Below are 13,747 nucleotides of genomic sequence, written 5' to 3'. Positions count from 1 at the left end.
TTCTGTTGATCTTTTGTTTAGGAAAGTATTAAGACATAAAGAAGAAGATGCGAGAAAAATAAACTGAAATGACTCACTCATTCAGCATGAAGCATGAAGAGAGAAAAGTTTTTAATAATCTATATCGAACAGCCATGACTTTATGTGCCAAAACAATTAAACGAAAGTTTGTTTTTACGCAAAAAAGCCACTTCTTGAACTGTTCATGCCAATTCTCGATATTTCGGACGAATTTCCTCTTTGACGTCCAATCGATGATTTTTCTTTCGGGTATTTTTCATATTTTTCATCACTTATGTAAAGAGAAAATTCTCAAGCTACAGATCATAATCCGTTGAAATATCTTCAAGATTTATTAAGCTATTAGATTCCTATAAATGTTCAATGACTAGATATTTTTGGAATATATCCAATCTAATTACAACAACAACAGATCTAATTAATGCGTGATATTCATGAACGGTGGAAGTGCCTTTCATGATTAATTGTGTCAAATAAGAAGATTTATCGTCTACTCTAATTGCAGATAGACATGAGAGTTTAAGGAGATAGTTTGCCTATATCATGCTGATGTACTGATTTAATTTTGTAATTTACTCTAATTTTATTTCGTCGGTGGAATCATGTTTCAATAGCTAAAAATAGCAGTCAATATTTTTTCTCGTAATGTACTTCAATTTAGAAGCTGTAATGACTTAGTGCATAAATTGACTTTGAAGGATGTTGATGCTTCTGTTTGATGAGTTTTTTATAAACATCTGCTAGTCAATGAAAATGATGAAAATTGATAAAATATTAGTTCCACAAAAAAAGAGGCTTGGGATTAGTTGATAAGTCATGTCAGCTGGACATCAGGTAGGCTTTATCAGAGTTTGAAGTCGATTCGGATTTTGCATGGATCGGCCGAAGTCGTCTTGACTCGACTTTTCCATACAAAATTCCGAGTATAGATCCGAATCGACTTCAAGTTCTGATAAAGCCTATCCTGATGCCTAGTTGACATGACTTATTAATTAACTCAAACCTAGAATTTTGTAGAAAAGTCGAGTCAAGTCGACTTCGGTCGATCCATACAAAATCCAACTAGATTTCAAGCTTGGGATTTATAGACTTCAGGTCATCTATGCCAGTGTCCCTAACAGACAAGAAGGATACTTGACTCCAAATATGCTCCTTAATGAGGGTGTTAATGAGTATACTCAATTAATAGAATTGAGCATGCAATTGTAGTTCGGTTGCTGTCATTTTTTGGGTGCACCTTGGTGGTAAGCCACTGCCGAAGCTGCTCATGGCATGCGGATCGTAGCATTTCCGAATATACCATTGGCACACAGGATAATTTTCTGAAATCCCGGCCCCGTAAGATTTTCGGTACTCAGGACGGGAATTTCCCGGTTCCGATCCCGATATCGAGAAAGCACACAGTTTGTCCACCACTGATCTATGTCCTGCATGCTTTCAAAGAATGCAATATTCTTAATTGTGTCACTCAATTCCGAAACCACCTTATAATTAGACTTAACAAGTGAACAAACCCCAACAAAAATTTCTGATCTGTTTATATATGCAGAGCCATTCAAACTTGTAATATTTACAGCAACAAAAAAAAATTGTTATCATTCACTGCATTTTATTATACAACAGATGATGTTTTTGACTTAAATTGCTGGCATAAATTCAAGATGAAATTTTTATTTAATTACTTTGTTGAAAAAGAAAAACTTTTTCCTATAAACTTACTGAGTATACAGCATGAAAATGGGTTTGTTGAGCTATCCAGTCATTTAAATCACACGCTAATGTGATCGTGATGTTCCACTATGTATGATATTTTTGATAAGATAACATTTTATCAGTGTCGAAAACTATTACTGTAGTTTGAGGAACTGCTATTGTAACTGCTGTTGAATCCGTCAAGCATGATGCAAAGTTATGGATTGACTCTTGATTCAACTCACGAACAGATGCATGAAGGCGCTATGTTACGGCATTGTTTGCAAGAGCTGAGCCTTCCTTGATAACAAGACGTAAAGCTGCCTTGATTACGCTACTGCTATCAAGCTGCTGCCCAATTTTCACATCCAAAACTAAAATTTGTTGGTTAAGTCTTCCATTTTAATCCTAGGATTAATTTAAATCCTACGATTTAATTTTAATCTGACAATTTTCTTGATTTTCAATTCTTTGGGGAAATATTACAAGACGTTTGAAAATAAGACAATTGAAAGCTACAACAGACAGTTGACCGAAAGTATAAATTCTCATATTTTTTAAAAACTCATATTTAACGTCATACTGCAAATAACTGTAATGTAATTACGAGTAGCAAATGAAATCTCTTTTTTTTTTAAAAAAAATATTGAGGCTTAAATTAAGAGCAAAAATTGTAAGTGAGCATGTACAGTTGCAAATTGATAACTTTTGTGTATCGTTTAATTTTATTTATAAATAACATTGAAAATACAACAATTTATTTTCATTTTGTATGCAAACTCTACATTACATGACTATTAACTTATTTCTTATTTTATTTTATTTCTAATTTAGTTATCTGAGATGACAGTCGAATTAGCCGAGGAGCATTCAACATCGAATATAACAAGTGAACGCTTAGATGCTGAACAGAGTGAACGTTTAAGATTAGGTAAAAAGATCTTTTATTCTTGTGACTTTATGTACAGAATTGAAAATTTTCCATTTCTCTTACTTTTGTGCATTTTTTTTTACAGAAAAAGAGCTCGATGAACAGCAATCGAAATATCGTAACCTTCAAGAAGCGTCGGAAAAATTAGAAATGGAACTAATTTGTGCAAAATCAGATTTGAATGGGTAAGTAAATACAATTTTCTGATTAGTTTGTGATTTATTGCTGTATATTGAGCATTTACTGCTGTTTCATGAGAAATTTTCCAACAACTGAATAGTACTTGATAAAATCCCTTAAATCTTACAATTTCAATTAAATTTATTTATATTTGTAGTGTTCTGGAGGATGAAGATGCTGACAACGACGAAGGTGGCAATGCTTACAGACTCAAATATGAGCGTGTCGCACGAGAACTTGAATTTACAAAGAAGCGCCTCCAAACTCAGCATGAACATGACTTGGAACAACTTGTCGGACTTAAAAAGCAGCTTGAAAAGAAACTTGCCGATGCATATGAAGAAGTCGAGGAACAGCGACAAGTTGTTGCGCAATGGAAGAGAAAGAATCAAAAGATGACAAATGAAATGAATGATTTAAGAATGCTGCTTGACGAGCAAAATAGTCGCAATAATTTGCTTGAAAAACGCCAACGGAAGTTTGATTCTGAATGTCAAGCATTACAAGTAATTATTATCATTATTTAACTTAAATTGTTATTATTATGACTTAATTTAATTCTATAGGATACAGCACGACTTGAAAAACAATCAAAAGAAAGATTATCACGCGAAAAGGATGTTCTAATTGCCGAGAAATTCCAATTAGAACAGAAACTTGAAGACACTCGCCTTGAATTGGAACTTAAGGAGGAGAAAGTCTCAGCTCTAAATAGAGAACTAGAGGAACTGACATTTGGCGGAAATACTGAAGAAGAAATTGCACAATTAAAGAGATCCAAACTTGAATTTGAGAAACGTTGTAAGGAACAAGAGGAAGAACTTGACGAAATGGCTGGTCAAATTCAGGTAAATTTTGAGTCTAAAAATAACTGAATTCTAAAATTCAAATTTAATTTTTTGAAAACCGTTAAAAATATCTCATTTTAAATTTTTGAAAACCGCTAAAAATCAAATTATTTTTCAGCTTCTCGAGCAAGCTAAACTACGTCTTGAAATGACATTGGAGACGATGAGAAAAGACGCTAAACGAGAGGCACAACAAAGAGATGATGAGTTGGAAGAAATTCGCGGATCATCATACAAAAAGGTAAAGGCTTTAGAATGTCAACTTGAACAAGAGCACGAAGAAAGAACCTTACTGCTTAGAGAAAAGCATGAATTAGAAAGACGATTAAATATGTATGAGGATCAAGATCGTCATGACAGAGCCGCAGAAGAGGCAGCAACACAGAAATTAAAGAAGGATTTGAGAAAGTGCAAAGCTCTCCTTCGTGACGCCCAAACGCAACTAGAACGTGCCAAGGCTGACTCTGCCGGTAAGGCACTCATTAGACAGTTGAAGAATCAACTAGAAGATGCTGAATCAGCGAGGATGATTGCTGTGAAAGCGCGTCAAATTGCCGAATCAGAATTGGCAGATTTACAGTCAACATTTGAAGAGAATCAACGTGCCAAATATGAGGCTGAAGAGAAAGCAACATCTGTGCAACGCGATCGAGCAGAACTGCAAGCACAAATTGATGAGAATGAAGAAGAAATGGCAGAATTAATGAAGAAATACAGTGCAACTGTGAAGCAATTAAGTACTGAGCAAACAGTTATAAGTGACTATGAAATTAAGATATCGGAATTGGAGTCCGAGAAGAATTCAATGAAGGAGCAAATTGCTGAACTAACTGCTCGTTTAGATAATTTCGAGAGTATGACCGATCCAAATTCAAACATACAAAATAAGAGACTTGAATTAAGAACTAAGGAACTAGAATCGAGATTAGAATTTGAGCAAATGACAAGAGCACGTCTTGAAGTTCAATGTAATCGATTAAAAGATAATGTTGAGAGAGTACAAAATGAGGTCGCTCAAGTCAGAATGAAAGAGACGCAGGCACAAGAAGCATACAAAAAGGCACAAAAAAGTTTACGTGAATTACGTGATGAGTTCCATGTCATTTCAAATCGCGAACAAGAGTCAATGACTCGACGAAAAGATATTGAAAAGAAATTGGAGGCATCGGAAGCGGAAGCAGCATCAGCTCGAAGCGATTTACGATTGGCATTACAACGAATTGCTGACTTACAGCAAGCGATGGATGGGGAGGATACTGAAGCTTCTGACAGGTAAATTGATCGTGTTTCTGGTTGGATTATGAAGTTGCTGGTTGGTCAACAGTCTGTCCTTTCTCAAATTTACTTTAAAAATTCGTTAAATTTTCAAATTAATTTCGTTAAATAATTTTCAAAATATTTTTGACCGTTATTTTTTGACCAAATTTGAATTTCATCCAACCGTTAAATTTTTAAAAATCAAATTAATTTTAATATTTTTAATTACAGCGATGACAGCGACGTTTCATCCGACGATTCTAGTGAAATTGATGTCCGTTTTCGTCCATCATCAACATCATCCAAGATGCTACTTACAAATAATCACAGTGAAAAAAGTTCGTTAAAAGATTCCAAAAGCTTAAATAATCACAATGCGAATAACTTTACTAATAATAATTTAAATAAAAATAACACAAGTAATAATTACGAAGAACGTGACAATACACCAAGGTAAGATTCAGTGAAATACCAAAATGTGTTCTGTGGATGTGGACTTTTTAACACCCTTGGATTGGCTTAAACACGATATATACACACACTTATTAATATAAACAAAATTATAAATTTAATTAAAAAAGCAAAAAAAATTAATCCAAAAATAATTTTAATGAATAATGTTGAAAAAAAAAAAAAATGCACCTGTATATTTATAATCACATAAATATTAACTAGCTATTTCCTATATATTTGACTAACCCACAAAATCCATCAGCATTGATTGAATCACATCAGTTTTTTCCCACTCTAGAATTACAATTACTGCGTCTACAACTCACACGAAAACCGAAATCATTGGAAAAGCAATGAGTGCCACAATTGAGAATTCTACGAATGGAAGTGATTCATTTGTTTAAGACCCCCGTGATGTAAAATTTACAAAAAATATAATTAAATTAAGCACGATAAGAACTGGAGATGATCATGATGATGATGATTTTATTATAAATGATTTACAAGAATGAATTGTCAAAAAATGTGGGGTGCTGATTTTTTTTGGGGGTCTATGCTTTGAAAAATAGGGTCTTTGTGAAAAATTTTGAATTTGAAGCATAAAATTCAATTTTCTAATGGATGTTACAATAGCTTACATCAGAAATTATATACTGTAAACTCTTCAAAATGACTAAAAAGTCTATTTTTAAAAGCATAGACCCCCTTTAAAAATGGACCCCCCCCAAAAAGGATGCATGATTTTATAAAAATTGATTATTGTAAACGTCTCAAGACGAAAATGGATGCTTAAATTCATCAAAATATATTATTTTAAGATGGATACAATGAAGATTATAATAATTTTATTTAATTATAATTGAGGAACTTACTAGTGTTTTAATTAGATCAAAAAAAAGAAATGTAAGCAACATGAAAGAATGGAAGTTTTAATAATTTTATGCTGTTACATTAAATGTTTAACGATAATTTTTAGTTGAAATGTTTTATTTCTTAGACAGCATGAATGAAATAAGAAGCATACATAATCATTTTTAGATTAATTAATTTAAGTGATTTTCTGTGAGAAAATTTTTTCATTTTTTTTCATTCATCTATTCTATATCTATTTACTCTTATGACTTTATGACTTGTGTATAATAATATATGATTTTATTTCACTTCATTTAATATTTTGTTCTCTCTTTTGGGGTTCGTTCGTCAATGGCGTCTATCAAAAGTTCTGGTTTAAGTCACTAATTTGATAAAAATTCGTCAATAAGACGACTTTTTTCAAAGAGGAGACCCCCAAAAAATTTGTTAGACGTCATTTATGAACGAACCCTACTTTCATCCTTTTACTAAGTATTTGATATCTATGTTTTTATTCATTATTAATGAAAACAAGCGACATCAGTGCTGATTAGTCACTGATTTGTATCCTTTTAATTTAAATAAAGGCAAACATTTATGTTACATATATTATGTTTTGTGTTATCATTTCCTTAATTACTGAATTAAATTGATTATGATTTTCCTTACAGCTTCCTTATTCAGCGAAATTCGTCGTCAAAAAAGTACAAAATTTTTAATAAAATGTTCTTTTGGATAAAAGATCCAGTAGATTTTGATAAGTAAATTTTGTATACTCGTATTGATAGCTTATTGATATTTAATTAAACTGTCCAAAATTTTTGAAAATTTATTCAAAATTTGTGGGTTTAATTTTTTAATCCAGCGATTAGATATAAATCTCAGGATTAAATTAAACCCTCGAAATTGAATTGAATCTACGGACAAATAGAGTGTTGTACAAACTGTGTGCCGCTGCACACTAATGTCCTGGCTTACCAGCAAGATGTGCAGTAACACAAAAACGTTTGGTCAATACTAAATTAATGTGAAATCCTAGAATAAAATTTAAACCCAAATACTATTAGGATTAAAAATTTAAATCGGATTAAAAATTTAATCCCGTGTCAACTCATACCTATTGATTTTTAAAACCTCAGACTTTAGCTGTAATTAATTGGCCATAAAATTTTTTGATGGATTTTTATTATAAAATATTTAGAATAGACGTTGAGTTTAAATGTCGAAAATTGTTAATTGACTCGAATTTAATTTAATTTCAAAATTTAGTTGAATTGGCTTAGTCAAAAATCTCTTTTGTGATCCTTTTTCATCTATGAATATATGACATAAGTAATAACTATTTATTATACTATGGAAATTAATAAAAATTTTGGAAATTAAACTGAATGTTGTTTTAATTGTTTCAGGATATGCTTGGTACCAACAATCACTACTAAACAATTTAAAAAATTTTAAAATGTGTAACGTTTTTCAAAAATTCAAATTTTTCGTTCGCGCTCAGTTGATTTTCCCCTGCAGCATAGAAAAAAATAAACAAAAATCTAATTTTTATTGAAATTTAGTGATTTATTAGTAAAATGACGTCTATAATTAAGCTGCACGTTATCTCAGGAGGCTCAGATAGCGAATCACCACAATGCTATATCCTGCAAGTAGACGAATTGCGATTATTGCTAGATGCCGGCATGGAAATTAATAACAATTCAGTAAATTTCCTGAAAGAAATCAAAAAGTAAGAATTTACAGGAATCTATAGCTTAAAACGACTAATAAACAATTTGCATCATTTCTAGATATGTCCACACAGTAGATGCTGTATTACTATCATATTCTGATCTTAATCATCTAGGAGCATTGCCTTATTTAGTTGGAAAGCTTAATCTTGGATGTCAAATATTTGCGACCATTCCAACATATAAAATGGGACAAATGTTTATGTATGATGCATTTATGAGTCACTATAATCAATATGACTTTGATTTATTCTCACTGGATGATGTGGATGCTGCTTTTGACAGAATTACACAATTAAAGTACAACCAAAGTGTGTCATTAAAAGGGAAAGGCTATGGGTAAGCATTAACATGCTGTATGTTGTGAATATATGCTAAATTTTTGAATTCTTTAGAATAACTATTACACCACTTCCTGGAGGTCGAATGATAGGCGGTACGATATGGAAAATTGTAAAAGTCGGTGAAGAAGACATTGTATATGCTACAGACTTTAATCACAAAAAGGAACGGCATTTGAATGGATGTGAATTAGAGAAACTTCAACGTCCATCACTGCTGATTTGTGATTCATACAATGCTAAATATCAACAAGCTAGAAGACGAGCTCGTGATGAGAAATTAATGACAAATATCCTGCAGACATTAAGAAATAATGGAAACGTATTGATTGCTGTCGATACAGCTGGACGTGTCTTAGAGTTAGCTCATATGTTAGATCAACTTTGGAAGAACAAAGACTCTGGATTAATGGCTTATTCCCTTGCATTTCTAAGTAACGTCAGCTACAATGTCATTGAGTTTGCCAAGTCACAGATTGAATGGATGAGTGATAAGCTTATGAAGAGCTTTGAAGGAGCCAGAAATAATCCATTTGCATTTAAACATTTACGATTAATCCACACAATGAATGAGCTGTCGAAAATTCCTGGACCAAAAGTTGTCTTAGCATCATGTCCAGACCTTGAGAGCGGATTTAGCCGAGAATTATTCTTCCAATGGGCTCAAAATTCACACAATAGCATTATCCTTACATCTCGAACGTCACATGGCACATTAGCAAGAGATTTGATCGAAAATGGTGGAAATCGTAGAATTGAACTGGATGTAAAAAGAAGAGTTGAATTGGAAGGCATAGAACTTGAAGAATTTATGAGAACACATGAAGGAGACAAGCATCGTCCAAATATTCTAAAACGTGAAACAGAGGAGGAATCGAGTAGTGACTCTGAAGACGATATTGAGATGAAAGTTATTACTGGAAAACATGACATTGTTGTCCGTCCGGAAGGTAATAAATATTTTACTAAATCGTAAGATTTAATTTTAATCCTTTGATTTATTTAACCCGTGCTTCTTACAGGCAGAACACATTCAGGCTTCTTCAAATCCAGAAGTAAGAGACAATATGCAATGTTTCCAGCACCAGAAGATCGCATAAAATTCGATGAATATGGAGAAACAATTCAACCAGAAGACTACAGAATAGCTGATATTGGTGGAGATATGATGGATGACAACAAGGAAAACAGCCTGATCAAGACAGAGGACATCAAAAAAGAGAACGACGATGGTAATATCAAGTCATAAAATGTCAATATAAACTATACAACACTAATTTTTAATCCACAGACGTGCTTACGATTGAAAAACCTACAAAGTGCATCAATAGCCGCAAACTTATCGACATAAAAGCTCAAATTCAATTCATAGACTTTGAAGGACGGTCAGATGGAGAATCCCTAATGAAAATTTTGTCACAGTTGCGTCCACGTCGTGTAATTGTTGTTAGAGGTAATGAAAGTAGCAGTCAGGCATTAGCAAGTCATTGTGAACAAAATATTGGATCAAAAGTATTTGCACCACATCGAGGAGAAATAATTGATGCTACAACTGAGTCATCGATCTATCAAGTAAGGTTAACAGAAGCACTTGTCAGCGAATTAGAGTTCCAGAAAGGAAAGGATGCAGAAATTGCATGGATTAATGGTCAAATTACCATTCGTAATAAATTACTTGATAATGCAACAGGAGTGGATTATGAAGATCATGTGGAACTTACTGGAGACGAGAATAAAGTTATTGCCTTAGATCCACTTCCAAGTGATAAAATTCCACCACATGATTTCGTGTTCCTTAATGAGATGAAATTGGCTGCATTTAAGGAAATTTTAGTCAAAAATAACATTTCGTCTGAAATTTCCGGTGGTATGTTGCTGTGCTGTAATGGAACAATTGCAGTTAAAAGAATCGACACTGGAAAAGTAACAATTGAAGGATGTCTATCTGAGGAATATTTCAAAGTTAGAGAACTGCTGTATGAACAGTATGCTATTGTGTAAAAGATTCTTAAATAAATTAATTCCTTTTTTTGGTTCAATAACTTGTTCATGTTTATTCTGGTTCCTCTAATATTAAATGGTATACTTCAAAATGTAATGTATGGATGTAATTCATTTGTATCAAGTAAGCAACTACATCTAAGTATTAATATTGTTATTTTCTTCATATATTCTTAATATTTAATTAAAATGTTAAGCATGTATTGCAGCAGCTAAAGGCTTAAGCTTTAAATCGGCAATAGTTCATTCGAGTTATAGTCTGTGTATAGCTCAAAATCATTCTTGGTAGCGAATCCTTCTTTAATTAATATTTCGCCAATGTCATTGCTGTCTTTATCAAAAAGTCTGCATTTTAAGGTCGGAACTGTTTGTCTAGAAGAAGAAATAACAATTATGTAAGGCAATAATAAAGGAACAAAATTAATACTTACATTGTCAATGCCTTCAAAGTATCAATTCTTTGAAAATCCAACAAACGGAACTTTGCCTTAATATCATTATCCTTAATTGGGATAATATTGGATATTTCCATTTCATGAGTTAGAAACATGTCATCGTTTAGACGTAAGTTCCAATCATAGAGTTCAGTCATGCCGGCTCTTTTTAAAGATCCTTCATCAAGGCACCAAACTATATATGAATCATCAATTATATCCACAACTTTAGCTCGTTTGAAATCGTCATTATCTTTAAACAAGAACAGCTGATCAATTTCAGGAATAAAGGCAATCTTCTTGTAGTTCCTGGTTTCATTTTTGTTGTTGATCTTTGCTTCGATTGCTTTGTACTTTGCTTGATATTCGTCATCTTTAAAACGAAATATGATCCTATTTGCGGACATGATGAACATAATTTTAATATCATAAAACTGCTGCGGCATAATCGATCCAAATTCCTTTTTGTCGACAAAAACTTCTTCACGATCACGACATTCATAGCTGTCAGTTGAAAGTGGCAAGTGCTTGAGCTTACACATAGATCCCTTAAAGCAGCCACCAGTTTTTGGATCATAAAATTTACAAAGTTCGGCGTCATCTTTTGTGGAATATCCTTGAACAGCAACTAATGCATCAGTTGTGGCTAATGGTTCTTCATATAGTTCCTTCATTTCATCAGCAGTGAATATGCTGTTTGCAGCTGGGCTTTCTTCGATCTTTAACTTTTCATCAAAGCTTTGAGCAACTTCATCATTAATCTGCTGCTCATATGGATAGATCTTGGTGAAGACAGTTTCTCCTCTAACTTTTAGTGCCTCAAATGTCAAAATATTTTTTAACAAGTTATTCTTCAGAAATTCCAATTTTGCTGCATCGTCCATACTGCCATCAGACCATTTGCACTTCTTGGCTAAAGGCGGAATTTCCACAAATTCTTCTGGTACCATTGAGAAAGCATTCATGGTATCTAAGCCATTTGTAGGTATTAAAAATATTTCACCAGTATCGATTAGGAATGTCTGCATAAACTCTGAATCTTTCTTATCAGTTTCAGTCAATGCAACTCGTTTGGCACGAAAATATTCATCATCCAAATTAATCAAGAACTTTTCATTAATCGATGGATACCAAAACATCTTTGCCGGTTCATTAGTTGCTACATATTCTTGTAGATCAGCTAGAACGACTGTTGATTCGACTTTGACGACGTAAAAGATTTCATGATCAATTACATGACTAATTATGCCGGAGAAAATATCTCCTTGAAAGATTTGGTCTGCAAAGTATGTAAGTTATTAGTATATTTAACGGATTTTTATAATTTAAATCATTTAACGACAAATTCAATCTTTGTTCAGAAAACATTGAAAAACATTGTCAAAACAATGTTGTTTTCGTTTACAGAAATAATTGCAAAAATACACTAAAAAGCCATTATTTAATCGATTCCTTAGTTAATTTTAATTCCCTTACGTTGGGTTATTTTAGAGTCAGCTGTTGCCATGTTTATTACTATCTTAATTACACTATAATTAAACTTTTTAATTATTTTCTTATCTGATGATTTCAGGTTATTAATAAAACATAGAATTAGACAAAACTGTTCAGTAAATGTAATTCAAAAAGTTCATTTCATTTCAGTTTGCTCGATTAATATTCTCAATCATGATTTTCTTAATTAGTGAATTTTACAGGTGTTAGTAAGTGGGAAGTGAAATGGAGAGATAGTGAAGATCATTTAAAGCATTATCGCGTGGAGATAATGACTGAAAGTAACAAAATGGACATTTTATGTCATTTAAAACTTAATTAATTATTCAATAGCTTTCATCATGTTCTTCCCTTAAATGAACGATTTATCAGTACATTTTAGATTGTCAAGGCATCAAGATGAAGATTTTAAAAACAAATATTAAGCATCAAGTCAAAGAGCTTTTAAGGTACTCATCTATTCATGGAGTACGCTATATTGCTGAGGATCATCGGACATCCATCGTAAAATTTATGTGGTTCTGCATAGTTCTGATTTCTGCAACATCTGCATCCGTTACCATATCAGGTCTATGGGATAAATTTCAATCAAATCCAACAATTACGGGCTTGGACACAGATTTCACACTCAAAAGTATTGAATTTCCAACAATTGTTGTATGTCCAAATATGGATTACGATAATGCATCAATTCATCATGTCGCTAAGGACATTGTTGGAAATCATGAGAGTGATTATGAGTCTAACATTCCATTATTAAAAGCATTGACAAAGCTTTCCTATGGCAATATGAAGGAACTTGATAAATATGTCACTGAAATCAACAGAAATACTGTAAAAAAAGAATACAGAAATGATTGCAATTTATTCATGACTATTTTTTGTTACAGAAATCCTTTTGGAATCGCCAGACACTGCGAGAATTGGTTTTCCAAGTGCATGCCAAGTGCGAGGACATTTTCGATATCTGTTCCTTTAAAACTGAAAAAGAAAAGTGTTGTTCAATGTTTAAGCCGATTTATACTGAACAAGGCTTCTGCTTTGCCTTTAATGCACGATACTATGGCACTGGATTCTCTGAGTAAGTTGTCAATATGCTGACATGTTACCAAAATTGAAAATGTTTTTGTCATTTTAGGGAAAGGACAGAAGAACTTCACGACATCCATTCAAATGATGAATCCTGGCTATTGAAGATAGTCCTTAAAGAAGAAGCTGACATTTTTGTACATGCACCAGACAATGTACTCACTTACGATGACACAAAACTATTCACATGGAGAAATGGATCTACTGTAGATTTACTGCTGTCATTAAAGCAAACCTATACAGATGCAGCAGTTGAACAGCTATCCATAAGTCAACGAAAATGTATATTTCCTGATAAATATGATGATTCCGTGACATTAAAATATTATAATGATGAGTCATATTCGTTTTCATTCTGCATGAAGGAATGTCGCATGAGAGCTGCATTAAAGCTTTGCAACTGCATTATCCCATTTTA

At 32.7% G+C, this 13,747-nt stretch overlaps 3 protein-coding genes across 5 annotated transcripts in view; 2 read left to right on the top strand and 1 right to left on the bottom strand.

Moving 5' to 3' along the window:
- Mhcl (Myosin heavy chain-like) overlaps nucleotides 1–6,846 on the top strand; it is a 72,350-nt gene extending 65,504 nt beyond the window's left edge. For 2 of the 3 annotated variants that reach the window (XM_070639960.1, XM_070639962.1), the window contains 7 exons: nucleotides 2,548–2,644; nucleotides 2,730–2,829; nucleotides 2,982–3,330; nucleotides 3,391–3,672; nucleotides 3,791–4,944; nucleotides 5,161–5,382; nucleotides 5,681–6,846. In XM_070639960.1, coding sequence (XP_070496061.1) covers nucleotides 2,548–2,644; nucleotides 2,730–2,829; nucleotides 2,982–3,330; nucleotides 3,391–3,672; nucleotides 3,791–4,944; nucleotides 5,161–5,382; nucleotides 5,681–5,786 — 2,310 coding nt within the window. In that variant the 3' untranslated portion in view covers nucleotides 5,787–6,846. The remainder of the gene's footprint in view (nucleotides 1–2,547; nucleotides 2,645–2,729; nucleotides 2,830–2,981; nucleotides 3,331–3,390; nucleotides 3,673–3,790; nucleotides 4,945–5,160; nucleotides 5,383–5,680) is intronic. The other variant, XM_070639961.1, reaches the window with a different exon arrangement.
- An 897-nt stretch (nucleotides 6,847–7,743) lies between these two features.
- On the top strand, nucleotides 7,744–10,353 carry Cpsf100 (cleavage and polyadenylation specificity factor subunit 2). The gene is made up of 5 exons (XM_070640041.1): nucleotides 7,744–7,969; nucleotides 8,031–8,309; nucleotides 8,366–9,261; nucleotides 9,334–9,543; nucleotides 9,603–10,353. The coding sequence occupies exons 1-5, from the start codon at nucleotides 7,815–7,817 to the stop codon at nucleotides 10,310–10,312; spliced, it is 2,250 nt and encodes a 749-aa protein (XP_070496142.1). The 5' UTR covers nucleotides 7,744–7,814; the 3' UTR covers nucleotides 10,313–10,353.
- LOC139090282 (uncharacterized) lies at nucleotides 10,343–12,344 on the bottom strand. Its single transcript, XM_070640042.1, has 3 exons — nucleotides 12,223–12,344; nucleotides 10,744–12,025; nucleotides 10,343–10,684 (listed from the first exon to the last, which is right to left on the bottom strand). Exons 1-3 carry the CDS (start codon nucleotides 12,251–12,253, stop codon nucleotides 10,540–10,542), a joined length of 1,458 nt encoding a protein of 485 aa, XP_070496143.1. The 5' UTR covers nucleotides 12,254–12,344; the 3' UTR covers nucleotides 10,343–10,539.
- Nucleotides 12,345–13,747: the final 1,403 nt, after the last annotated feature.

The sequence above is a fragment of the Chironomus tepperi genome, unplaced genomic scaffold (assembly GCF_022539635.2).
Source record: "Chironomus tepperi strain 1889 unplaced genomic scaffold, CSIRO-AGI_Ctep_v1 contig_217, whole genome shotgun sequence".
Classification (NCBI taxonomy): Eukaryota; Metazoa; Arthropoda; class Insecta; order Diptera; family Chironomidae; genus Chironomus; species Chironomus tepperi.
The sequence above is the reverse complement of the archived record's forward strand: the minus strand, read 5'-3'. Positions and strand labels throughout refer to the sequence as shown.